We start from the raw sequence: 26,935 nt of genomic DNA, 5'->3' as shown, positions 1-26,935 counted from the left end.
TGCAAGGATTATTTTGACTTTTGTCAAGCGATGTCAGTTTCAGCCATGTCAACGCTGCATGACCGTGCCCAAGGTACAGCAAATCCCCAAAAACCCCAGCGCCGCCATCTTCAGCAAGTGAGCAAGGGAAGAACGGCGCGCTCCCTTATTCATGATCGCAAGAGATCCTTTTTCTCCCATAATACTTGAAGCCGGAAAGTCATCAGGGGTCAATTTACATCAGATGTGACTGCCTCAATTGTTGTCATTTTAAAATTACTGCTCGTCTGACCCGGTCTCGCTCGGGCTGTCAGCCAAAGGACTGTGACTCGAGGGAAGATCCAGGCATTCAGCATATGTGTGATTGTCTAGCAATGCCCCAAACGTGGGTTGTCAAAGGCAGCCAGTGAGCTTTGACGAGTTGAACCACTGACATTGTGGAAAAGCCAGACCTCCAGGTAAAAGGGGGGAACGAGTGAACCATGCGCAACTGGGCAAAGTAGCGTTGGGGTCTGAGCCAACTTACGCCTTTTGGTCCTTATGGTCCTCATGGTCGTTTTGAAACATGGCGTATTTGGCGCCACGCCGATGGCGACGAACATACATGACTCCCAACACGGCAGCCACGGCCACCACGACCACAGACCCCACAGTTGCCGCAACAATAGCGATGCTCTTTTTCCTAGGGCTGCTAGACTCGCTTGTGCCTTTGAAGACAGGGCATGCGATGCAGTGAGAAGGTATGATTTGCTTTATTCGTTTAATTTCACATCACCACGCTGATGAACACAGTATATGACTTACCTCTGCTTGGTGTCGGGGTGGACATTGGAATAGTCGATGAGTGAAGGTAAGCTGCCGAAGTCGTGGTTGTTCCTAACGTGTGACCAGGTGTGGGCATTGAGCGTGAGCTGGGGTAGAGCGAACTTGTACCAATGCAAGGCGTAGGGTGTGGGCTGGAGCCTCGAGTTGAATGCGCGGGCAGCGATGTACCAGGTGGCAATGGCGTCTTACCGGAGCCTGAGCTTGGGTTGGTTGATGCAGTTGAACCAGCTGTCGAAACAGGGTATGACCCGGTCGGCGCAATGGGATGTGTCCTTTTGTGACAAACGTTGGCTGCCGAGTCAATTTGAAAGTCGTGTGCAGGCCAAAACGCTGTCTTTGTGTCAAAGCCCGAGACACAATTGCCCGGCGAGGTCCAATGAAGCCCCATTGCTGCACCCATTGTTGCTTCGGTCCAGTAGGCAGTGGATACGTTAAAAATCAGGGTTTCGTTGCTGGATAAGCGGTCGCGGTGGCTCAAAAGCATCAGGGTGCCGTTACGTCCCTCCGAGGCCAGCTCGCCAAACGCGGAAAAGTCGGTGGAAGACCAGTACGCCGTGATTGAGCTTGTTAACCTCACTTGCTGCACCCCTAGTGTCAGACCAAAAGGAGTGCCGTTTACTTGTCCAATCGTGTCAGCGTGTACTTCTTTCTTGGTTGAGTCGATTTTGGCCACGCCCGACACATCCACTGTCGTGGGACCCAGGTTGAGCGACATGTTGCCGCCGATCCACTGCACCGACGAGACTTGCAAGCGGCTTGCATTGACTGATGCACTGTACGTTTGCTGGTGCAAGCCAGCGACACTCCAATTGGCCATCATGGCTTGTTGATCCCGCACATCGTAGGCTAGAGCACCGCTCCACAATGCGGATGATGGTGAAATGCCAAACGGCGGCGCACGGGGCATGGTGGCTGCGAGACCTGGGCTTGATTGGGAGAGAGACCGCATATCAAGATCCGAGACATACATCATAACATGAGCCTCCTGCCAATTGCTTGCACACCACACTTTGGAATCCCATTGGTGGGAGTTCCAGTAGCCCGTGCACGCTACCTCCGTATGATTACTTGGACTGTCAAAGGTAAACTCTGCATGCAGCAGATCGTCATTCAGCCGCGTGGTACCAATAATGCTTGCAGCTGGACGGTGTTCATCAAGCTCCACGCTCCAAACTGCTCCAACATTAACAGTGGACGTGTTGGCGTCAGCGGAAGTGCCGATGATCCATTTCCCAGCTCCAAGCCATGAGCTCATCAGATTGAAATGAATCGTCGCCGTTTCATCATCATTCCACCGCAAAGTCATATTGAGGTCCTCTGCCCACTTTTCCACCGGACCTGATTCATCCGTCACGCTGCCGGAAATGTCGTGATGGAACTGATGATTTACACTGCTTTGGAAAAGAACCTCGGTCACATGCCCGTCGATGACTCGAACAGCCTGGGTATCAAACAAAGCCGAGTCGAACGAGCGAGTCGCTCGAGCAATGGCTGTGACATTGACGTCATCTACGGTGACAGCACTCCAAAATGCGACCTGGCCAGCTTCATCATTTGTGTCAACAAGCATCATCAGACGGTCATGAGAGTCTGCAGTTATCACCGCTGCATGCCATTCAACTTGTTGGTCATCGTCCTGCCATAGCATGGTGGCGTTTGATGTCCACTTGCTATCTTGCTGTTCCAAATTGGCCAGTACACGGGCGGAAGTGTAGAGGAGGCCATCTGATGATGCATTGACTTGTGTGGTCAGTGCCAGCTGATTCTTCAGCCTGTCCCAGTCCAAGTTGACTGACCCATCCAGCATGCTCGTCATGCGACCGTCGGCTCGGGCCCTGCGCCAGAGCGCATCAAACACTGCGTTGAGCCAACGTGATTTCATGTGCGGCACTGCCTTGGAAAAGTCAAAGGTGCCCGCCTGCAGGGTACCGGAGTATGCTCGGCGGTTGCCGTCCTCTGTGATGGATGCCGAGCCGTACTGCTGCAGCTGTGCATCGTCAAATCGGACGCGGGTACTCCACGTTTCCAGCGATTGAGATATATCGTGCTCCAAATCCAGCTCGGTGTCGTGCTTGCCCAGTACTGGGCCATTGGTGATGGTGGTCAGCTGAGCAGCCTGGCGGCGCCCTTCTTCATCTTGTAGCACACCAGTGGCTTGTGCCGTCAAAACATTGCGATGCTCGTCCCACGTAAGGTTGAACGCCACAGTGCCGGTGCCCCGAGCGTCGAGATTGGCAGAGGAAAGTCGGTTGCCTCGAAAGTTTGCCACGTCACTGTAGCTGAGCGCGCCGTACCCGAGCGAGGAGGCTGAAAGCCCTTGAGCGGTTGGACCATCCAGCCTTGTCAGGTTCAGGTCTAGACGACCCGAGGTCAGCTCTGGTCCCATCACGACGCTGCTATTGAGCTGAATATCATCCCAGCGCATTAAAGCATCTGCCCACGGCTTGTGGGACGGCACGATGACTACGCGGGCCTCGGCACTGTGAGGACCCAGTGTGGAACCCTTTGTCAGCAGGCCTAGGTCCAATGTCCCCTGGGCGCTGGCGTTATGCGCCCACGGCTCTACGCCCTGGGCAGAGAGGCGAAAGAGGTCTTGATGCTTGTGCCATGCCACATCTGCATCCAGGCTGGCCTGCACAGCACGAGAACTGTGCTGCCAAAAGCTGCTCAGCTCCGCATCGACAATGTCACCAGGCGAATGCCGCGAAGCATTGGTAATGAGCCTGACAACTTTGCCGTTTCCCTGAAGGGATAAATCAGTAAGCGAAGTAATGTCATTCCATGTCACGTTGGCTTGCAGTCCCTTGTGAGCTGCACGCCACGCGGAGACGCCCTGGGCAAGCAGGTGCTGGTCATCCGCCTTGATGCTCATGGCGGTAGAGGCTTCATAGTCGGGTGAAGCGGCGTCAACCAGAGCATTGCAATTGGCCTCAACTGTTGTTGGAGCTGTCGGGGAGGAGCGTATACGCAGCGCCGATGATACATTGATGGCCGAAAGATGATGAAAGTCACAGAGGAAATGACCATGGCTTGAGCTTGGCATTGCAAGCCACCGACCTTCAAATGTGCGCTTGGTGGGGACATTGGTTAAACGCAGGGACACATTTTGGATACTAGAGGAGCGCGGGCCCGTCACAACCATATTCAAAGGCCAATCCATACGCTTGGGATCGAGTGTTGTGGACAGATTTGCCAAGTAACCCAGGCCTGCAAAGCTCCCCCATGCTCGATACTGGTCAGTGGCGTGCGGCACCGGGGCATCATCGTCGTCTACATCATCGTCGCTCGCATTCTCATCATCATCATCATCAACATTTGGGGCCGGTGCGTCATCGTCGTCGCTGACAAAATCATCATCGGAGGTAGCGGCCAAGACAGCTGTCTTGGCTCTATCCAACATTCTATGGGTCTGCGAGGCGCTGCTTGCGACGTGCACGGCTCCAGCATCAACGAACACGTCATCAACAGCAGATTGGATATGATAGATCGACGCTGCCTGATCAAGTTGGACGGCGAGGGACGCAGAATGAGAGGGGTCAACGTATGTGGCGGAAGCGTTGACAAACAGTTGTTCCTGATTGTCGCCGTCGACTGAGATCAATAAACCATTTGAGCGGTGTTTTTTGTAGGCGGCGATGGCTTCAAGAGCAAAAGGGATGCCCGCTCCTGTTGAGCTGACGTTGAGCTCAACAACACTTGTTGTAAGCCGCCCGAAACCCTCAAATTGAACGTCCCACGCTGGGATGTTGCTACTAAGATTGAGGAAGCGCTCGTCCTCGATGGAATTAAAGCGACCATCGAAGAAGATCTCAGCCACGTTGGTGATGTTAAGGTGACCAAGGGCGGACGTTGTCGTGGGCTGGGTCAATGCTGCCTGCAGCACCCGTTTATTGCCTCGAGAGACATTAAGAGTAAGGTCAGTGACGGAGTTGCGAGGAAAGTCGCCACGCACTTGCAGGTGTATGTTTTGAAAAGCGGCATTCCTCAGTGTTTCAAAAACAAGTTGACCTTCAAGCCGTTGCGTGCCATTGGAAACTTGATGCCAACGACCGCCTGCTCTGAGCTCAAACGGACTGCTCAGGCCTGGGCCATCGTTGGTGAGGACCAAGTGAGCTTTTTGCTCGTGCTCATCGTAGGTCGCAACGAAGGTCGTGTTGAGCAGCCAATTGTTTTTTGTTAAGCGCAGGCCCAAGACGCCAGGCAGCCGGTCGAAAGTTAGCGTGGGCCAAAAGGCTCCACCAAAAAGGTCGACAATGGAACGGTCATCCCACTTGGCATGAAGCTCTCCACCGTAGAGACGTTGATGTTCGTTGTGAGAAGCAGCACGATTCCAAACAGCACACAGGCGTTGCGAAAAGCGGGCGTCAAAGGACACGTCCAAGCAATCCGCCATCAGAGCTGCTTGGACGTCACTCGGTAGGGCTGGCGACGGTGTGGAGTTTGAGTTGACGAGAGCAACGAGAGAGTTGATGGGTGAGGCACGTCCGGTTCTGGCTCCGTTGGGGGCAGCCCAAGCGGCATCCGCCCAAAAGTCTCCCAGGCCGGTGTTCTCAAGGGATGAGCGGGCAGGGTCGGAGATATCGCTGTGAGAATCCGGTTGTCGAAAGGGTAGCAGGGCTGGAGGTACAGTCACAACGATGTCGTGGTCGAGACTAAGGAATCGACCCCAGAAGGAACTGCGGCTTGTCTCGTCCCGCGAGTCGGTGCGAAAGTCGAGCGTTAGATTTGCATATAAATCACGAACCAGCTGCACGGCCTGGTCGGTGTGGGTGAGAGCATCCCGGCAATTGTCGCTGGCGCAGTGCACGTCCAGCAAGCCAGATGCGCAGATCTCAATCCCTGTTGAGCTCAAAATATCAGTGTCGAGACCCTGGAGCGTGACCTCGGACATGTTCAGCACCTGACCTTGTGCAGTGCGTGCAGAGAGCACAAATCCAGTGGCCGGCAGGCGAAGGACCAGACTATCAAGCATCGACAAGAAGAGCGATGGCATCTGAACGGAGACGGGCAGAAGACAAGTGGGTTTGGCAGGATGAGGCTGCACGTGTTTTAGCAGGCTGTTGATGGCTGCTTCGACGTCGGCGGCGAGGGTTGTTGAATTTTGTGCCGCTTTCGCTTCCGAGGAAGCCTTTTCATTAGCCAACGTGTGATCTTGATCTTGGGTCCACGGGTTGAGCTCGACGGTATCAAGGGTCCAGCTGAACGGCACCGGCACCACGTTCCATATGTGAATTGTCAAGTCCAGGGAGCAGGTGATGGCAAGGATGCCGTAAGTATCGACGATGAGCTTGGCGGCTATGCGACCTGGCTCGTCCTGCCTGTACGCCAGCTGCACTGTTGTGTTGCCACCTTGGAGCACATTGGGAAGCGGGGACGAGAGGACCAGATTGCCCAGGTCCAAGACATGTAAACTCAAAGTCGTATTTTGTGTCATCAACCTGGTGGCTTGAAGCGAACAAGTCACACCATTGATATCCGCAGCGTGTAACTTGGAGACGTAGGGGACATTCAAGGAAATGTTGAGAGCAAGGTCCTGGCCAGTGGCATCCAGACGAGCGTCGTGGGTGTTGGAACTGCGTGCTGCTCGGACAGCGGCCTGCTGTACGAACCAAAGCGAAAGACCGGTCGCCACCACTGTTCCCACCACCAGGATGCCGATGATCGTCAGGGTTCGAGTCCTAATGGCATGCCACCCATGAACGGGCCATGGACGTCAGAGCTTTTGCACGGGTGATTCAACGAGGTAGAGCACACGCCACTACCAACCAAATGCCACGGTGCTGGCGGCAGCCTCCTGTTTTAATCTCAAGCGATGAATCCTCGGCTGTCAGCAGGGGCAAGCCATCGGCTGGTGCCGAGACGTCGTCTGCCAGGCATGTTGCGCAAAAAGCCGCCAGTTGTGAACATGTTGTGTCGAGCCCGGCATGTGCGCCCATGACCAGCACGTACCGTCTAGCCCCATGCCGGTGGGGCTTGTGTGCTTGTCCGACGGTTCGAGTGAAGAAAGCAAGCAAGCTGAACCAATGGGTCAATATGAGGCGAGATGTTACCAGCACCAGTTTCCAATCAAATGCCGTTCCGGTCCCAAAGTCTCTTTGGGGGGAGAGCACTGCCAACAGCACCCGCCAGTATCTGGCACAGGCAAGCCACCAGCAGCTGGAAAGTGGTCCAGTGGCCATTGGTCATCAGAAGAAGAACAAGCCCTCAAGCTTGGTAGCAGTACGAGGTGAGTCCGCGTTTCATCACACAAGCCGTGGGTCCAGTGAAAATCAAAAGTCTGACTTTTGCATTCAAATTTCTTATGGAAAAAAAAAAAAGGATTGACTTTGACACTCGTGAGTCCGACATGCTTTCTGAGCAACTCTCGTGAGTCGGTAAGGTTGTCATGAGGCCCTCTGATGGCACGGGTACCTCGAATGGCACAGCAATTTGTGATAGCACGGCGATCTCTGATAGCATACACACCCTGATGTGGTGGACCCTTGTGATTTTGGCTGGCTTGAAACGTTGGTCTTTTCTTCTCATCATGAGAACATCTTCCCCTTTGATCAACCACTTCCTGTGCTTTACAACTGCTGTTCTGTCCAGCTCAAAACTCAAAATGTGTGGAAATCGGATAAGCGAGGGAGAGAGGAAAATGAATTGGTTCGCAGGGCATAAACAGAGAAAAATACCACAGGGAGAGCCAGAGAGCCAGAGACGGAGCCAGAGACAGAGACAGAGCCAGAGACAGAGACAGAGACAGAGCCAGACAGAGCCAGACAGAAACAGAGCCAGACAGAGCCAGACAGAGCCAGAGCCAGAGCCAGACAGAGCCAGACAGAGCCAGAGCCAGAGCCAGAGCCAGACAGAGCCAGACAGAGCCAGAGCCAGAGCCAGACAGAGCCAGAGCCAGAGCCAGAGACGGAGACAGAGACAGAGACAGAGCCAGAGACAGAGACAGAGACAGAGACAGAGACAGAGACAGACAGAGACAGAGGAATAGCACAACTACCACATGTAACAACAGGAAACAACACAGAAGGAGCATATGGATGGATGGGAGTGTGTGTGTTGATGTTTTATTTTTTTATTTTTTTTGAAAGATTGAGTGGAAGGGGGGGGTGTTGCATGCTTCACGCACACGGACGGATGGGGACCTTTTGGCCTCCCTCTCTCTCCCGGGGCCCCCCCCCCCCGCCTCTCTCTCTCTCTCTCCTCTCTCTCTCTCTCTCTCTCTCTCTCTCTCTCTCTCTCTCTCTCTCTCTCTACTCCCTCGCCCCTAACTTTCTTGGCTGTCTCACCTCTTTTCCTGGCTTCCTCTCTCTCTCTCTCTCTCGCTGTCCGCGCGCTCCTTGCTTTCGTGTCGGATCAGTCTCTAGGCAAAGTTGCGTCGAGATCGGCGGCCGAGATCGCTGCTCCTTTGTGCATCATCGGATGCTCTTGCTAGAGCCCCGATCCTTGTTGTGCGCTTGCGCTCGATCCTTGTTGTGCGCTTGCGCTCGATCCTCGTGGTGCGCTCGCGCTCGATCCATTCCACGCTGAGCCATGGCGGGAGCGTCAGCATGCATGCGCCTTGCGCTTGGCCTCCTTGCAATCATCGCCACTTCGGGCGTCAGCGCCATCGGACGAGGCCAACGGCCGCACGCCAAGCGGGCAGACGCTGGTTTCATGGACATGTCTCCTGTCATGGGCTTTGCCGAGGCGCCCGCCAAGACCGGCCTGGGCACCCCTGATCCCTTTTGTTACCTTCCTTTTTCCCTCGCCGAGTGGGACTTTCAGAACGACTGCAATGGCGAGCCGCAATTTCTTTCAGCCTTTTGTGAGGATCATGCCAACGTGAAGGGCGATGCTTTGGTCATGACGCTGGACAACAACAACTGCCACACCAGCTCCTCCGACTCTTGCCACGATCGCAAAACAGCTGGTGCTGCCTTTCAGTCTCGTGGTGCGTTGCTTGTTCCCTTTGTCATACCATACTGCTCCGCGCGTCTGTCTGTCCGTGCCCACCTCCATGGGATGCCAATCCCTGCAGAGGCCGTCCGTCATCACTTTTATGCACCTCCTCTTCATGTTCCTTGCAGAGTCGGTCAAGTATGGCAACATCACGTTTCGCGCCAAAATTGCTGGCGGTAGCGGCGTCACGACCACCCTGGTTGCCTATGGCAGTGCCAGCATCGGGTTTACGTTTGATGGGGGCAAGGGCAACTCCACCACCTTCAACGCCGGTAACGATTACTTTGGTACTTCTTTGCCATTTGATCCCTACAGCGGCTTTCACGACTATACCTTTGTATGGGGCCCGAATAGCACCGAGTTTCTTGTCGACAACATCTCGTATCACGTCCACAACTCGAGCGTCACTTCAGACAGCCTCTACATTTGGGCTTTTCTCTACGCCTGCGGCGCCTCGTATTGTACGCCCTTCTCGTACTCGGGCCCCACGGATATAGCCCTGGCCAGCGTGGCCTACACCCCGTTGGGTGAGACCCCCACGCCCAACTGCAGCAACCCACCTCAACCTCCTTCCTTCTGTGATCAGGAGCAGAGCCTTGGCAAATTCTACACCACCCAGACCGCCTGCTACCCCGCTGCTGCCACCATCTTCAATGCCTCCCTCTTTGGCTTCTGCGCCAGCCATGCCCTGGCCGATAACACGACAAGCTACCTGGCCATCCAGGCCGATCAGAACATGAGTTGTTATCTGCCCAACGATTGCCGCGGCCAGGCCAAGTATGCCGTGGGGCAGTGGCAAGGCCCCTCCTACGTGCACCTGGGCCAGCTCACCCTGGACCTGGCCGCCAACTCGGGGGACCAGTGGGGCACTGGAATTCAGCTGGGCGACGCCAGCAACAACGTTACCCTTCATCTGGATGCAGACGTTAAGCAAGCCTACATTGCAGTCAATGGCAACCAGCAGACCGTGTCCCTGAACTTTGACGCAACCCAGCGCACCACATATGTCATCCGCATCAGCTACACCAATGTGACTGTCGGCACGAACCAAGAAGAATTGGCCACCTTTCAAACACCCACCACCTTGCCACGCATGAGCATGACGATGCTCTTGTATCCACGCACAGCCATGCCCAATAACGACAGCGTGCCACAGGCCCGTCTCTATCGAGCAGCCTACACGGCCCTGGGTGACGCCGCGGCCAGCTGCGACCAGCCGCAGCTGACGCAAATCTGGTCACAGGATTTTGACGGCAGTGCCCTGGATGGGAACTGGACCGTCTACGACAACTGCACCCATGGTTCTGAGGAGGAACTCTACGTCTCCAGTGCCGTCACCGTGTCAGACGGCACGCTCAAGCTCACCGCCTTTTTGTTTGAGCATAATGAGACGGATCAAGCCGGTACGTGAGTCATTGAGAATTTGGAGCAAAGGCGTAGAAAACGAGCAATGCGCTAGTCAAGAAAGGGGAGGTTTCGACGCAGTGCGCTGGTTTCAACTGAGTGTGCTGGTTGCTCATGATGGGGTGTCCCCTGACGTTGTATGTACCTGGTTGCATGTATCCTGGTTGTTTGTTTGTCTGTATTTCTCGGAAACACACACACATACACACATACACCAAAAAAACCTAGGTCATAGTCATTTTGTGGGGTCCGGCTGGGTCGACACGGCAAGCAATCGCAGCAACTATGCTCTCAATGACTGCGGATCGAAGAACCCAGACGGCTTTTCCCTTCAATATGGACGCATCGACGTCAACGCCAAGATTCCCTCGGGTAGGTCCTGCCCAGCGCACAGTGTCGGCCGGGCGTTGCAGGAGACTTTTGCTTTGGCTCGCTCATAAATTCACGCGCTCTATGCAGGTCATTTCTGGCCGGCCATCTGGATGATGCCCGATGCGGATGTGTGCTGGCCTACGGGTGGGGAGGTGGACATTTTGGAAACAGATATTTGGCGGAGCAAGTCCCCGCCCTATGAAATTATTGGAACCTATCATTGGTCGTCTTCACAGTGCTATGCCAACTCGCAAAGCGGACAGGACTACGGGGGCTGTCCTGGGTGTGACTTTTCAAATAGCTTTCACACGTACTCGGTCGAGATGACGCCGCGCACGCTGACCTATTTGATTGATGATACGCCCTACCATACGGTCACGCAGGTCATGACCAGCGATACGCTCCCTCAGCACCCCATGTACCTCATCCTGGGCAACCAGATGTGGCAAGGCTGGAACTTTGTGGACGAACTGCCCGCTTCCTTTGAGATTGACTGGGTCAAGGCCTACCGTTTTCAATAAAGAGTCCCCTGTTTAAGGACAACCCTGTGTCGTCGTGTGCTAGCCTCACAGGTGTTTGGGGCCTTTTCTCCTACTTTTGTGCGTCAGCAAACGTGTGCGTGCGTGCGTGCGCGTGTGAGTGCGCGTGTGAGTGCGTGTATGCGCACGCGTCGAGCAAGGATTGTCCTTGTTCTTACCGAGCTGGATCAGACGGTCGCTCGGCCTTAGCTTGTTTCCATGTTTTTTTTGTTTTTCCCTCCTTTCCTTCATAGTTGCCGTTTTGATCTTTAGGCGTAGACGCCTTGTAATCGTTGAGTTTCGGAAATAGAGAAACCTCTCCCGCACTCGAGCGTTCACCTTCAAATGGCACAAGAACCCCCTTGCACAAACCCCCCCGAGTCGTACGTACCACACGGTCTTCAACCAGTCGTCGTTATCCCGGGCTGGCACCTGCCCCCTTCGCACACCGTTCCAGTTTGCGCCCACGCGGGTTTGACCGAAGAAAACAACATCAAACACTTGCATCCTTGCATGTGCTCCTCCCCCCTCTTTCTCTCGTCTCTCGTCTCTCTCTCTCTCTCTCTCCGTCTCTATCTGCGCATCCGCTTCCCTTTCCATATTATATCTGTACCCTACGGCCTTCTCGCCGCCTTCTCGCCGTCCCCGCTCTCTGCTTTCTCTTCTCTTCCATACACACACACACACACACACACACACACACACACACACACACACACACACACACACACACACACACACACACAATTGTCGCTCTCTCTCGTTGCAGATGTTTCTGTTGTTCTTACGTCTGACAAAGGACTTCTTGCAGCAAGTCTGAACTATTCAAGCTCTCTGCTCACATGATCGCTTTGACAGCTGCCTCTTGAAAAGCTATTGGGTTGGGCTAAATCTCTGAAATAGTGTTGGTATTCAATACCATTTTATCAAGTTTCCATTTGTTGTTTGCATATTCTCTGAGACGTGCCTGCGCAACAACACGCTCTCTTCTCTCCCTCCCGCTCTCTCTCTCTTCTCTCTCTCGTCTCTCTCTCTCTCGTTTTTTTTGACGTGTGAGTCGAGCAAATCGAGGGCAGTCAGTCCGCAACCGCTGGCTGACCCGACCTGCTGCGCTACCAGCTTGAGCTGGCAGGTGTAGGCAGGGGTGAAAAGCGAAGCGTTGGTACTCTTGTGCTGGGATATGTGATGAGATTGTGTGGCTTGTTCGGCCAGAGGCTGCCACACAACCACTGACAAACAACTGCTCTGGCGCTTTCCCTGCTGCTTGCAGATCACAGACAGCCATGACGACCGTCAATTGGACCCCGCCGACGCAGGCCAGCCCGGTAACATACCAGCGCAGCATGTTGGCCCTCTCTGCCCCCACTGCTGCGTCTGGCAGCCCCTCGAGTGGTGGCGGTGGTCTCTCGCAGGGAACACAAAAGGCTCTGAAAGTCGTCCTTGCCGGTACGTTCGTCGCTGCGCCATCCTGGGCACTATTCCATTTCTGTCTCAGCCAACTCCTTCTCCTTGCTCTGCCCCGGACAGGCGTGGCCGGTTTGATTGGCGTTGGTATCACCTATCCCTTGGACATGGCCAAGACGCGCCTGCAGGCTCAGCTGCGAGGCCAGGCCTCTGCCAGTGGCCGTCCACACTATCGCGGCATGTTGCACTGCATTTGGTACGCGCGCCAAGCCTGGGGCAATGCAGGCGCTTGCGTACCCAAATGTCCTTTTCCTTCTTTTTTCTCGCTACCTGCTAGCACATCCCGCCCTCATGCCGTTCACTCGATGAGGACTTCATTTTTTTTTTCTTGCTCTGCGTCGGCTCACAATGTGAACCATGTGCGTTAGGACGGTCGCAAAAACAGAGGGCCGCACTGGCGTTTATCGTGGCCTGAGTGTCAACCTCATGGGCGTGTTTCCGGAAAAGGCCGTCAAACTCAGTGTCAACGACTTTGCGCGCACTTATCTGGCCGATGAACATGGCAATGTGTCGACTCTCTCCGGTTGTTTCGCTGGTGCCCTGGCCGGCTTGTGCCAGTCGCCCATTACCAACCCCATGGAGTTGGTCAAGGTGCAGCGGTACGTGCATTGGAACACGGCCTGCACAGGCTGCTACAGCACTACCTACTCCCAGTGATGCCCCCTCTGCGGTACCACTTATCATGCATGTCCAACGTCCGCCTTTTAGCATGACCGCAATGGCTGCCAAGAAGACGGGTGGAGGTACAGGCCAGGTGGAGACCCTGAGTCAGATGCTCAAGCGTCTCGGTTTCCGTGGCGTGTATACCGGTATGTATATTCCACCGCCTGTACCCTCAACCCTCTTTTCAAGCCACCGATCCAGATGATATCGGTTTTGTGTGTGTGTGGTTTGATGAGCGAATCGCTTCCACGCTGTTCCTTGACAATTTGTCAATTTTGTGGGTGCGTGCAAAGGCTACACTTCGACCATTATGCGTGACATTCCCTTCTCCATCCTGTTCTTCTGGAGCTACGGCGCACTCAACGACTCGTGGGCGCGCCCCTACCCGGGCGCCGAGCCGGACACGCGCAAGTCTTTTGTGGCTGGTCTCTTTTGTGGCTGCGTGGCTGCCGTCCTCAGTACCCCCATGGACGTTATCAAGACAAACCTGCAGCTCAAGGACACTGAGCACAAATCAATCCGCGCTGTCGCTCGCAACGTGTATGCCAACTACGGCCTGGGCGGCTTCTTCAATGGCGCTAGTTAGTCATAGCGCCTGCCTCGCACCCTGCCACATGTTAGGCAATCGTAGCGCGGCTCGTTCCATTTGATCTCACGCTGTCTCGCTGATGTGTCGCGCGCCCGTCCCTCCAGCTCCCCGTGGTATCGCCATCGGAGCTCTGTTTGGCTTTGCCCAGCTGGCGTATGAGGTGCAAAAGATTGTGATTGCCCGTTATGGCGCTGCAGACGACCAGTAGCATTTCCTTCCGCGTTCATGTTCTTTGTTTCTGCTGTCTTGTCCATCTCCGTTTCTTCCCCCGAGTAAACTATCGACACCTGCCAACCCTTGTCTCGTCTTTGACCGTTCTGTTTGTGGAATACGGGGGCGGGTGTGTTGTCGTGTTGTCCACTGGCTTCAGAAGCACAAGCGATGTTTTTCCTGTTCGGTGTTGCCGCGATCCCTCATTCAAACTTGTGTGAACAAGAAAAAAGAAGAAAGAATAACGCTCAACTGCTTTTAACACACACACACACACACACACACACACACACACACACACACACACACACACACACACACACACACACACACACACACACACACACACACACACACACACACACACACACACACTTACACACACACACACACACACACACACACACTTACACACACACACACACACACACACACAGCGCGACGAGATGGCAGCACGGGAGGCGTCAGCGGCCGCCCGTCCAGATTCACAGGCAAACAGTGCCCATAATGATGGGGGGGCGTCTAGGGCGGAGCCCATTAGGTGTCTGCGGCTCAATGGTTCTGCTGTTCAGGTCTTGCTGTCACCGGCACTAAAGGTCAGGCTCAAATATCGTACTGCCATTCAGATTCAGATCACAACCATCTCATTGGGGTTTCGATGCGCTGCTCGCAGACCGTCAGCCACCTCAAGCGTATTCTACGCATGGAGGTACGATTGCAGGGTGGTGGTCTCGCTGGTCGCTACACTCTAGTTTACCCGACTACCAAGGGCGCAGGTAGACTACGATGAAATGTATTGCTCATCCGCCTTCAACTTACGGCTCGCAGAAGCAAGTCCCCTCCAATGAATTGCGCCTCTTGTTTCATGGGCGGGAGCTCCGCGATGAAGAGCCCTTGGCGGAGGCTGGTTCGTGTCCTGCTGTCCAGCATCGTATGATTCTAAAGTGTTGTTCTCGCTATTGTTGGAAGGATGACTCAATCAGACCCCGCAACTCCTGGGTTGAGTGCTCACGACATTTTCTGCCTTTGCGCCGTCATCACAGGGGTGCGACCTGGTTGCACGATCCATCTGGTGGAACAGGTGGGCTCAATCAGCGTGCTTGACCTGGGCGAGTCACCATTGCAACCGCTCATGCTGATACCCGATGCCATGTTAACCCCAGACCCCTGGCCGGCCTCGAACCCAGGCCGCGTCGGCTGTACCACCTCGATCAGGGACCAGTGCGGATGGCCCAAGCTTTAATTTTCAGCCGCATGTCCAAGTCGGTGCCTTCGAGGTTCCACTGGGAGATGACACCTCTCCCGTGAGTTTCTTCTATGTATACGTCTATTCATGCACTCTTGTATTTTCCACCCTATTTTGATTTGGGGCACTCGAGGGGCGCCGTCCTTTACTATTCGGCTCACGTACCGACCCTTGCCCGGCCTTGCAGCTTGTGAATCGGTTCATGGAAAGTTTTAGTAGCGCCGTGAATGCTTTTGCACGAGACGTGGTCAGCCCTGAGAACCCCGCGTCGGCAACAGAAAATCCAAGGTGGCATACGTATGGTGAAAACGACTACCCAACTGCGGGTTACGACTCGGAAGAGGACGACGACGGTCCACCGGGGCGACTCGTCACGGAAATGCTGCACGCCAGCGTGGCCATGGATACCGATACGCCAGCATTCCGTGCTTCTGCCATTGCTGCGCGTGCTCGCGTGGTCGGTACGCTGAGTCAGCAGCTGCGTACGCAGCTTGGATTGGTGCGTAGCTGATGAACTGCCCGTTGACCTTTTCTCTCGCGCTCGCCCTCTTACCATGAGAGCATTTGGCATGTTTGCAGCTCGCCGAGGACTTGAGCCTTGCTCGGGAGGGCGACGAAGACTTGAGCCCATTTCTGCCGAACCTTGATGTGGAGCGCACACTCAGGGGGGTCAACGCTGCCAACTCGGAGCTCGAGTCGCTGGAGTCGGTGCGTTCGCTTAACCTGCGCCCCCTGCACCGCCCCTGGCCGCCGCCCACTTCGCCTCATCATCTTTTTGTAATGAACGCCCTCGTAGCTGGATGCGGCTGTTACAAGGCAAGACCTGCCGAATACACCAGCACCCATTCTGCGCGTACGCACAGCGGTATGTACCTCCTGCTGTCCAAGTCATTTGTCACTGCGCTGACCCATCTAATGCCCCGCCATTCTTTTGGAAATCGCGTGCAGCTGGACGTGGAGCGCATGAGACTGTGTCGGAAGATTGTGCAAAGCCGCGAGGAAGTGTCACACCTTTTGGCTGAGCTGGGCAGGATTGAAGAAGAGTACCAACACACCTTGGTTGAACGCGTGCGCTTGAGTCAGGTGGCAGACTCTGCGCCAGAGTCTTACGAGGTCAGCCCAGCCTTCTTGCCTGCAGCGTTTATGGTGGCTTGCTCTCACTGTGCTCGCCTCTCGCATCACGCTCGTCTTAGTTTTTGCACGCGGTCGATCGAATGGACGATCGGCTTCGAACTTTGATCACAACCAAAGTATGCGCACTGGCAGTCCCTGTTGTCGTGTTCGAGGCTTGGTCCTTGGGCTTAGCTTTTTTTTTTTTTTTTTTTCGTGTGTGTGTGTGTGTGTGTGTGTGTGTGCGTGTAACATTCTTTGAAGAAACGAAGAGTTCTAAGACCCGGTTCGTGTCTGCCTTGTGGTGAAACAGATGAGCTTGGAGCGACGTTTCGAGACGGAAAATGAGCGATCCTTGCACTTGCGGAATGTATACGCCGCCTTGGTGCCAGAGGAAGCGCCGCCGGCTCTGCTGGAAACGTTTGGGCCTCTTGGCGGCAGACCAACCACAGGCCGTTCTGGCGCGGCTCTTCGTCTGGCCACACAGCTCTTTGAGAGTGCGGTCGCTGCAGAGGACCAAGCCGAACGCCTGCCTCACCCCCGTACGTTCTGCAACATGTTCTCCTTTTCCCTTGATAACTTGTTTTTGCCTCATTATTGCGGCCGGCTTGCTGTCCTTTCTGCTACCCTCAAAAGGAGTGTCGCCCCTCGAGCTATACCGTCGTCTGTGCCGCCAACCGGCCCTGTTGGACGCTTTCCAGCGCATGACAGCAGGCGAACGTTGACACTCCGTGTTCACAATTCGGCACCGCCTACAATGATGACGGCGTGCGGCAACCCTGCCCCACATTGCCCTTTCTCTCTTCGAGCCTCTCTCCCTTCCTTACCCCTTCTCTCTCTGACCTGTGCTGTCGCGTTGTGTCTCTCGTTATCGTCGACGCTCTCGCCTCTCTCCCTGTCAACCAATTCAACAATGTCATGTCTCTCTCTCTTCCTCTCTTCCTCTCTTCCTCTCTTCCTCTCTTCCTCTCTCTCTCTCTCTCTCTCTCTCTCTCTCTCTCTCTCTCTCTCTCCTCCCTTGCTTCTTCTGGGCTCCATGTGGTAGTTGTGCTATTTCTCTCCCTTCTCATTCCTTCAGAACAACGGGAAAAAGAAAAAAAAAACAGTGACATCATGATGATGATTATGCAAGCACACACACACACACACACACACACACACACACACACACACACACACACACACAAACCACACGCAAGCAAGAAAAAACTCGAGTTGTGGTTGTTTGCGCATTTTGGACGAGTCGACCTCGATCGACTGGCTTTGATATGTGCCAGTGACTGGTTTCTGGTCTTACCATGGCTTTGGCGCGAACCAGCAGTTTTTGAGTGTGCGGCTTGTGGCTTGTGAGAGCGAAACAAGTCGGCACTTGAGCCGATCCAAGGGTGCGGCAGAAGCATTTGGATCGCGCTTGCTGCAAGACCACGTGCAAGGCGATAGTGTCAGGCATTGCGCCGCGCTCGTGTGTCTGCTTTCCGACATTGCGAGCTAAACTTATTCCGACGGCATGGGTGCCTCTTCAAGCGAGGGCGCTGGGCGCGAGCCCGTCCCGTGGAAAATTCTTGGTGTCATGTTCTTTGCCCTCTCCTGTCAGACCACAACGCTGACCTTGCCCTTTCCCTTCTTGCCCTTTATGGTCCGGGTGAGTGGGCGCTTTCCAGACGCAGCACAGGCGTACCCTCTGCACACCACTTGTGCACATCGCTCATGCATACCCGGTCCGCCGGCTCGCTGCTCAGTCTTTTGGGTATGACAATGACGGGGACGTGGCCTACAACGTGGGCATCATCGCCAGCGCCATGTTTCTTGGTCGCACCATTGCCAGCTACCCGGTACGCCCATTCACCTGCCCCAGCTTTGACAGCCTGGTGTTTCCCAAGCTGGCAGGCCCCTGCCTCCTTCCGTGCACACCCAGCGCGAACAATGCCCAGCCCCTGGCGTTCAAATGCTGCCATTGACATCACATCTTGCTCACTGCACACACTTCTGCGTCCACGCGGGACTCTGCTCTGACTGACCCAGCTGGGGCGCATGCTGGACACGTACGGTCGGCGCCCAGTCCTCCTTACCTCCCTCGCCGGGCTCGCCAGTAAGGCCTGGGTGTGCCTGACTCGTCTAACCCGCCGTGCTTGCTAACAAGTAGCTGACAAACTACCCACCTGCTATCGAACCTGTCGTACTAATACCTCATGTGCTATTGTGCTCTTCGGCCTCATCCTGCCGATTTAGTCTTCATGATGATATTTGGCCTTTCGCATAGCGTATGGCACGCTGCCGTGCTGCGCTTTTGCTGTGGCCTATGCAATGGTGTCGTCATGGCTACCAAAATCATGCTCTCCGAGGTCAGTTCCCCCTCCCGCAGCGTGAACCGGATCCTCCAAATCGTCACCCAATGTCAACCCGTCCCGCCTCGGGGTTTGCGTTGCAGGTCTGCCCAGTGCATTTTCAAGCACAAGCTGCTTCCATGTTGACCGTGTCCTGGGGTGTGGGCCTTGTCATTGGTATGTTTGCCTGCTTGCGCAGTTTCCCTCGATCAACGTCCTGGGTGCTGGTCTCGCCGTCAAGCTCCAGTCGAGGCGCCTTCCTGTTTTTTTCTGTTTTTTGACACCCAAAATTGCCGTTGGGAATTGATCAGGCAGCTCACTGGGAGGCATTCTGGCCGAGCCTGCGTCCAAGATGGAACTTTTTAATACGCCCTTTTTTCAGACCAACCCCTACTTCTTGCCCTCCCTCATCTGCACGGTGCTATGTGGAGCCGCCTTTGTGCCCTCATACCTCTACCTGCCCGAGACCCTACCCAAAGGCTTGCATGCCCCTGGTGCATCCCACGGGAGCGATGAGGAGGATGTCGAAGCTGCTACAGCGCCTCTCATGCCAGCGCAGTCCGAGGTGGTGGACAAGATCAAGAGCGGCACATGGCCCTCCAGCGATGCCGCGTCTGAGCGACCACTTTCTGCACGCGAGCTTCTGAAGCAACGTGAAGTTGTTTTGCTGATTCTCCTCTACGGCGTCTACGCCATAGCAGCCATTGGCATGGAGGAAATTCATAGCGTCTTCTGTGCCACCTCGGTTGAGCTGGGCGGTCTGGGCTGGGACACGACCACCATCGGAACGAGTCTCGGCCTCATTGGTGTCATACTCATGTTTATGCAGACGATGGTCTTTCCACAATTGGAAAAGCGCCTCAAACTTGTCAAGACAACGGCGGTCGGCTGTGCGCTGGCGACCTTCTTTATTCTGTGGTACCCTCCCCTCAACACGCTGGCCACCAACGCGCGCGCCCTGCCGCTTGGTGTTGACCCGCGTCCTTCCGATGAGCTGCTTTCAGAGGAGGGCAAACACGTGGATGGCACCCTCTACCTGGCCACGGCCGTGGTTGCCGTAGCCTATCGTGTGTTTGGTGGCTGTGTCTTTTGCGGCATCACGTTGCTCTTCAACAACTCGGTTCACGCCGTTAATCGGTACGATCCGTCCTCTCTTGTGTCTCGCAAAGATTATCAGACCGAGTCGACAAAACGTACCGCACGCTCATGTAACACTCCTGCTGGTGGGATAGGGGGGCTGTCAACGGTTTAGGCCTTACATTCACGGCCTTTTGCCGCATCTTTGGGCCACTCAGTGCGGGGGCCATCTTCTCCTGGAGCATCAAGGAGCCCCGCCCCTTCCCCTTGAATTACTGGCTCGTCTTCTTTCTTTTGGCGGCCATCTCTGCCGGGGCCTTGTGGATTGTACTCCAATTGCCCGCCTCTCTCAACCGACCCAAAGGCGCGCTCCCGGGCTAATCGTCATTTGTTGCTGTCCAGTCGTTTAGTTTCACCCCCCCTCCCGCCTCTGATTCATGAATAGAGTAGAACCGAGGCATGCGTCGACTCGAGAATTGTAGTAAAGCGAAAGAAGTCGAAAGAAGTGACCATACCCAACTGTTTTATCTGACAAACTACGGCGAGATGATGACACTGCAGTTGAACACGTTGCTCTAATGTGTTCAAAAACTACCGTCCGTTACCGTTTTCTTCCCGCGCTCACAACAGTGGTTTCCCGCCAAAAAAAAACGTCTAAAAAAAGTCGACAACACACACACTCGCACACACACACACTCTCTCTCTCTCTCTCTCTTCAGTTTTTTGCTTTTTGCGCGAACCGCGAGACACTTGTTGGGACTGCAACCGGCAAGAGCGCCGGCGCTGGCGACAAGGGCGCGGTGATTGCATTCACTGTGCCTGGACCAAGCAGTCTTCGAGTATCGGCCGTGCGTTGGTGCGTGTCGGCTGTGTCGTTCCCCGTCCTGCAATTAGCGATTCCGATGAGATTGCATTTCTCACCACCAAAGTCAAACGCGGCGCTCTCACCAGCAGAACTACTGCTTCAACCCTGGCATTTTCTTTTTCTGTCTTTGACACTAGGATTGGGTCGTGAACTTTTGTGGTCGCCAACCTTGTCGATCGGACAGCTACCCCCTTTCCAGTCGGATCTCAGACTCGAACCACCGCCGCCGCCATGTATATCAAACAGGTATGCATGCCGCGAGAGCTCAGCTTGCCTTGCTTCCCGTGGCGCCACGCCTCGGTGCTTCTGCCTCGGTGCTTCTGCCTCGGTGCTTCTGCCTCGGTGCTGCTGCCACATCCTTGGGCCTCAACTGTTTGCACCTGCTTTGCACCTTCCCCAGGTCACCATCAAGGGCTTCAAAAGCTACCGTGATCAGACATTTGTCGAGCCTTTCAGCCCCCACCATAACGTCATCGGTGCGTCGGCGCCTGATGCGCATGCCACATCGCTTGAATCTGTTGGCCTTTGATCACCTTGATCAGACCCCTCACTGGCCCAAATTCAACCTATTTTATATTTTAAATGTTTTTGACAGTGGGTCGCAATGGCAGTGGCAAAAGCAACTTCTTTTTTGCCATTCGCTTCGTCCTCAGCGACATGTTCTCCTCCATGCGTGCTCCTGAACGCCGCGCCCTGCTCCATGTGTGTTTGCCCAGCCACCTCCTGTTGTGGGCCTGCTCAAACCTTGGCAGTTACCCATCTCAACGACATGGACATGCACATTTGTCTCACAACCCTGCTACCGCGTGCCCCGTTCTTCTTGCAGGAGGGTGCTGGCCGAGCGGTTGTGGATGCATATGTCGAGATCGTTTTTGACAACAGCGATGGTCGTATCCCAGTATGTCTTCTCGTTGAGCCATGCACGTCCCCTTCTGTTCCCAACGGGCTGCCCATCCTCATTGTTGGCAAATGCATTTGCCCGTGTCCTCAGATTGACAAGGAGGAGGTCGTGCTCCGCCGAAATTTTGGTCTGAAGAAGGATGAATACTACCTCAACAACAGTCGTTCCACCAAGAACGAGGTTTGCTTGCTTTCTCGCCTAGTTGCATTTGGAATCGAGCGCCGACACCTGGCACTCACTGTATCCATGCCGCTGCGACAGGTGGTCAACCTTCTCGAATCTGCCAACTTTTCCCGGAGCAACCCTTACTATATTGTGCAGCAGGGCAAGGTCTGGCGCAAAGTCCCTCCTTTTCTTGATCAAAGAATTCTGCGTGTTTGCGATTGCTTTTCTGTTCTCTTTTTTGACATGCTCGATGCGCTGTAGATCAACGACCTGGCCACGGCCTCGGACTCTGCCCGTTTGGACTTGCTTAAGGAGGTGGCCGGCACAAAGTGCGTGACATCGCCCTATGGCTGGGCACGGTCATTGCGTCGTTATGCTCACACATTTCGCCTTACTGCTTTGAACCGTGAGCAGCGTCTATGACGAGCGCCGTAAGGAGTCGCTGAAGATCCTGGAAGATGCCAACAACAAGCGGGATCGGATTGAAGAGGTCCTCAAGGACATTGACACGCGCCTCGAAGAGCTCGAGTCGGAACAGTCGGAGCTCAAGGCCTACCAGCAGCTGGACACTGACAAGCGGGCCATCGAGTACGCCATTTACAGCAAAGAGTTGCGTGACACCAACGATCAGTTGGCGGCGCTGGAGCAGCATCGTGAAGAGCTCTCCTCACATCTTCGCTCAGAGGATGGCAATGCCACCGATTTGCAAGAGGAGCTCACAACCCGTGAACAGCAGCTGGAGGAGAACAAGCAAGAGCTGGCTGTGCGTATCACGCCCGTTTGTCGCGTGTCCCGGCTGACTATCGCCCGCTTGACTATGCTCATTTTGCCCGCGCCACTGCTCAGGACTTGCAAACGGATCGCACTACGATCGAGACCGAGCGCGCTCAACTCTTGCGCACCGTGGCCGGGTTGCAAGTCGATGTGGAGGAACTCCAGGTAGAGCGGACATGTCGCTTCATGCCCTCCTTTCGTTTGTCGCTGGATGCGGTCTCCGGAGACAGATTCACGCCGCGGTCCCATTTGTAGAGCTCGGCTTCGATGGAAAAGGGTCGCTATGGCGAAATTGCAAAGGACATGCAGCACCTGCGGTCCGAGGTGTGTCTGTGCGCATGCGCGTGTATGCACATGACCCCGAACATTGTCTTTTGGACCAGAACCCGCTGACGCGCTCCGCATATGCTCTTCCTTTTGCGGTGGGCTGTTAAAACAGATCCAGCGAGTCGAGGGCCAGTTGGCCGAGCTGGCAGGTCCCTATGAAGAGGTTACCGCTCAGCGCGAGCAGCATGAGAAGCTTTTGGCCATCAACGAGCAGAAGCGCGATGCGCTCCTGGCCAAGCAGTCTCGCCACGCTCAGGTGATACCCCTCTTCTTGATCCTTTGCCGTGGCATCTTGGCTCTCACGCGAGCTTTGTGGTTGCGCAGTACCAAACCAAGGAGGATCGTGATGCCTTTTTGCGGGAGGAGCTAGCGTCGGTGACCAAAGCAAAGCAAGGCAAACAAGAAAATCGTCTCGAGTTGCAAAAAGACATTGAGCGTCACCTTCGTACCGTGACGGAACTGGTATGGCATGTCTTCTCTCTTTCAGCACGCGTGGAGAACGTGTGCTAGAACGCGTGTTAGCACGGCTCAACCAATCGTGTTGCGCTGTGCTGTCCGCGCCTTTAGGAGGAAGAGATGACCGATGCCAACAAGGCCATCACCCAGCGCCAGGTCGAGTCGCTGCATCCGCTAGCTTCCCTGATCTCTGACACAGCTTTTGTTGAATCTCACGGAGCATGAATGTTGGACAGGCCGACATTGAAGAAGCGAAGCGTCAGCTCAGCACCTATAGCAGCCAGCGTATCGAGCTTCAAAATCAACGCCGCGTACGTCTTTGGGAACCATGTCTGGCCAGCCCAAGTGTCTTTTCGTCCCCATCCCGCTAACTGCGTCACGCCGGCGCCTGCTCAGGATTTGCAAAAGGAGCTCTCAGACCATGCTCACGTTGTGGGCAAAGGTTGGTTTACCCCCGAACCGCTCACACAGCTAAATGTGCTTTCTCCCTTCCTTCCTGCTCACGTCGATCCGTGCCGATGCTCTCGTACCATGTGCCGTAGCTCGTGCTATGCTTGACGAGCGGGAAAAGGCTCTGTACGGGAGCGCCAGCAAGGTCGTGGTTGAGGTGAGCCACCTCAGCCTAGAATACACCAAGTCTTGCATTGCAGAACCGCACTTGCGCATTCTCATCGCACACGCATGACCACACCCCAGGGCTTGCGGGTGGTTCGAGACCTGACTGAGCGCATGCAAGTGGCTGGCGTGTACGGACCCGTTATCGATCTCATCAATGTCGATGAGGACGTACGTTGCGGGTGTGCTCCGATAAATTGGGTAGCTCGGCGTCGGTGCTCACTCTGCGATCTTGGGGTGCATTTCCCAGTTTGTGGTGGCTGCCGACGTGACTGCGGGCAACGCTCTTTTCAACGTTGTTGTGGATACAGATCAGGTCCGCGAGACGTCCCATCCTGATCCACCACAGCTTGTCGCTGGTTGCACCTGACATTCGCGCATGATTTTGTCAACCCGACTCCAGGTGGCGACTCAATTGCTGCAGGAGATGAACCGACTCAAGCTTCCGGGCCGCGTCACCTTTCTGCCCCTGAGCAAACTTCGGCCGAAGCAATTCACTTACCCCGAGGTCCGTGCAAATGGTTCAATCTCGAGCCCGCGTAGCTCTTGACCACCTTGGATGACCATTCTCGTCATGTCCCCTGCTGCATAGACGTCAGATGCTGTACCGTTGCTGTCCCGCGTTCAGGCTGACGAGCGCTTTTCAGCTGCGTTGCAGCACATTTTTGGCCGGTTTGTTCATTGCGCCTTTTCTTGTCCAGCCGGTTACATGCTGTTTGCTTGTGCGACGGCTTGCTCGGGTGCAAACCCGCTCAACCGTCGGGGACTGTGTCGAAAGCTCTGCCTTTATTGACGAATGTTTGACCTAACCCGTGTCTTTATCTTTTAGCACTTTGGTCTGCCGAGACTTGAGCGTCGCCAGCAGCTTCTCGAAGGAGGGCACGTTTGATGCCATTACTTTGCAGGGTGATCGCGTGAGTCCTTTCTTGCATTACTGGATGCCGCCCGTGGACATGGCCATGATTTATCCCTTGTTATGGTTTAACCATCACTCGTTGGGCTCTATTTCAGGTTTCGCGCAAGGGCGCTTTCACCGGTGGCTTTGTCAAAACCAAGGCCTCCAAACTGCGATTGCAGGCCGAGATCCACGAGTCACGCGACGAGCTAGAGCGGTGCGCTGCTGACAATATTTGATCCACTCGAGCCCCAGCAATGGGCCTCGGCAAGGCCAGCTTGGGCTTCATCATTCAACTCACTTTCTTTTGCCGCTATTGCGACTCGGCAACAGGCTGACCCGGCGCCAGGACGAGCTCAAGGATGCCGAGGCCAAGGTTGAACAACAGGTTGGTCGCGGCATTGATTGATCCCCCTCCCCTTGTTTCCTCAATCTCAACATCACTCACGCAGATGGCTTTTAGACGACTCTGCTGCTGACCGAGATGCACAAGGCTGAGAACGAGCTGAAGCAATTTCGCACCAACGTCCATCACCTGCAGGGTGATGTGGACCAAATGACACGCTCCATCGAGGAGAACAAGCGTCAAGCAGACATTAAGCGCAAGGTAGGGTAACTTCTTGGGAGCTTCGGGGGAAGCTTTTGCCTTTCTCTGATGTAATTTTGTGTTGGGTGGTCGTTCTGCTCATGTTTTGTGTTGCGGATGGCATTCCGGGTCATGATCAGCAAATCAACCAGCTGGAGACAGACTTGGCCAAGCTGCTGGAGCAAATTTCGTCGCTTGAGGTACGTCCAGGTTGTGTTTTGCAATGCTTGTAATGTTGTATGGCCGTGTCCTCAACCCAACGCTGTGCCCGCCCATCCTTCATCAGAGTGAGCTGGCATCGGAGATGGAATCGCAAATGGATGAAGACGATCAGTTGCAGGTGGGATCCTTGATCGGCAGCAAACGCTCGAGCCCCGAAAAGGATCTCGGGTTTTCCTAACGTTCCTTTTCTTCCACGCCTTGTTGACTTTTGCTCAGCACCACGAGGTGGCTGACATGATCGAACAGACGCGCGAGCAATTACACGTGTGCATCCAGCAACAAAGCGGTACGGTGCCTTTGCCTGTGTCCAAGAAACACGAGATTTGCAATGCCACTGACATCGCCGCTGACCAACTATCTCCACCCCGTGCCGTGTACATGGAATAGAATTGCAAAATCAAATGACAACGCTGGAGACCAGTTTGACGCAGAACTTGCGCACGCGTGAGGCCATCTTGTTAAAGGAGATGCAGCAGCTGGAGAGCCAGGAACTTGATGTCGACCTTACTGGCAAGGTAAGGTTCAAATGCATGCGTATCATGAAGAGGATATGGTGGCATGTGTGTGTCTGCTCTGCTTTGCCTAACTTTGTGCTCACCCGCGGGACGGTTGCAGCTACGGGAGCTCGAGGATGCCAGGCAACGAGCTGACCAGTCGCGAGTAACGTACGCCAGACACACGTGCAATGTTTTAAATTGGAATCTCACTCGGCCCATGTCCGCGATAAGCTCACGGACAATTTGTGGCCTGCACAGAATGGCTGGCATAGACGAGCGAGTATCAAGTCTACAGACCACGATCAACAAGCTCAACGACGAAGTTCGTTAGCCTCGTCCCCCACCCTGCTCATATCTTTCTGATTCTTGCTCGATTTTTATGTGCTGCGAGCCCTGTACCGCCTTTCTCAAGCTTTCGATGGTTTTGCATTTTGAGCTAGATCGATACGCTGCGCTCGGACATGTACCAACGGACGACAGCAACCCAGGATACTCACAATTCCATGGAGACACTCATGACCAAGCGGAGTGCTTTGCTACGCAAGCGGGTATGCTGGCTTTTTTCTTGCTGCAGGGGTGGCGCTTACAGGGTTGTAAGTACCATCTCACGGCGATTTTGCATAATTCCTCACACATAGGATGAAACCTCTACCAACATCCGTGAGCTGGGTGTTTTGACTAACGAGGCGTATCATAAATATGGCGACCAGAGTGAGTAACCTCTTGCTCTGTGGTTGTTGTTTTAATGGTGTTTTTTTGTTTTTGTTTTTTTGTTTTTTTTTTTTTTTGTTTTTTTTTTTTTTTTTTTTTTGGCGCCCTCCCCCCCCCCCCCCCTTTTTTTTTCTTAAAACCCCCCGCCCGAAGGGCCCATCCCCCCTTGGGGTCTGGGCAACAAAAAACTTTTCCCTTTTCCCAG

The 26,935-nt window shown here is 54.7% G+C and overlaps 4 protein-coding genes across 4 annotated transcripts; 2 read left to right on the top strand and 2 right to left on the bottom strand.

The window, feature by feature from the left end:
- Window positions 1-501: 501 nt before the first annotated feature.
- Window positions 502-6,983, bottom strand: MONBRDRAFT_8370 (uncharacterized protein; the record flags this gene model as incomplete). Its single annotated transcript, XM_001745826.1, has 3 exons — window positions 502-686; window positions 784-6,482; window positions 6,754-6,983. The coding sequence occupies 3 exons, from the start codon at window positions 6,981-6,983 to the stop codon at window positions 502-504; spliced, it is 6,114 nt and encodes a 2,037-aa protein (XP_001745878.1).
- A 410-nt stretch (window positions 6,984-7,393) lies between these two features.
- On the bottom strand, window positions 7,394-7,834 carry MONBRDRAFT_25592 (uncharacterized protein; the record flags this gene model as incomplete). The annotated part of the gene is made up of 1 exon (XM_001745825.1): window positions 7,394-7,834. One exon carries the CDS (start codon window positions 7,832-7,834, stop codon window positions 7,394-7,396), a length of 441 nt encoding a protein of 146 aa, XP_001745877.1.
- A 101-nt stretch (window positions 7,835-7,935) lies between these two features.
- Window positions 7,936-11,036, top strand: MONBRDRAFT_25591 (uncharacterized protein; the record flags this gene model as incomplete). Its single annotated transcript, XM_001745956.1, has 5 exons — window positions 7,936-8,125; window positions 8,417-8,731; window positions 8,868-10,142; window positions 10,372-10,515; window positions 10,603-11,036. 5 exons carry the CDS (start codon window positions 7,936-7,938, stop codon window positions 11,034-11,036), a joined length of 2,358 nt encoding a protein of 785 aa, XP_001746008.1.
- A 1,280-nt stretch (window positions 11,037-12,316) lies between these two features.
- On the top strand, window positions 12,317-25,909 carry MONBRDRAFT_8368 (uncharacterized protein; the record flags this gene model as incomplete). Its single annotated transcript, XM_001745955.1, has 31 exons — window positions 12,317-12,479; window positions 12,561-12,693; window positions 12,866-13,096; window positions 13,206-13,306; window positions 13,454-13,741; window positions 14,532-14,668; window positions 15,123-15,263; window positions 15,393-15,704; window positions 15,785-16,318; window positions 16,629-16,857; window positions 17,963-18,147; window positions 19,022-19,862; window positions 20,436-20,572; window positions 20,982-21,057; window positions 21,177-21,283; window positions 21,408-21,479; window positions 21,573-21,812; window positions 21,909-21,976; window positions 22,062-22,410; window positions 22,494-22,586; window positions 22,677-22,745; window positions 22,861-23,004; window positions 23,073-23,210; window positions 23,901-23,990; window positions 24,223-24,327; window positions 24,412-24,491; window positions 24,649-24,733; window positions 24,831-24,931; window positions 25,048-25,102; window positions 25,178-25,321; window positions 25,739-25,909. 31 exons carry the CDS (start codon window positions 12,317-12,319, stop codon window positions 25,907-25,909), a joined length of 5,619 nt encoding a protein of 1,872 aa, XP_001746007.1.
- Window positions 25,910-26,935: the final 1,026 nt, after the last annotated feature.

The sequence above is a fragment of the Monosiga brevicollis genome, genomic scaffold (genome assembly GCF_000002865.3).
Source record: "Monosiga brevicollis MX1 MONBRscaffold_10 genomic scaffold, whole genome shotgun sequence".
Classification (NCBI taxonomy): Eukaryota; class Choanoflagellata; order Craspedida; family Salpingoecidae; genus Monosiga; species Monosiga brevicollis.
Note: the sequence above shows the minus strand (reverse complement) of the source record. Positions and strands in the feature narration are given on the sequence as shown.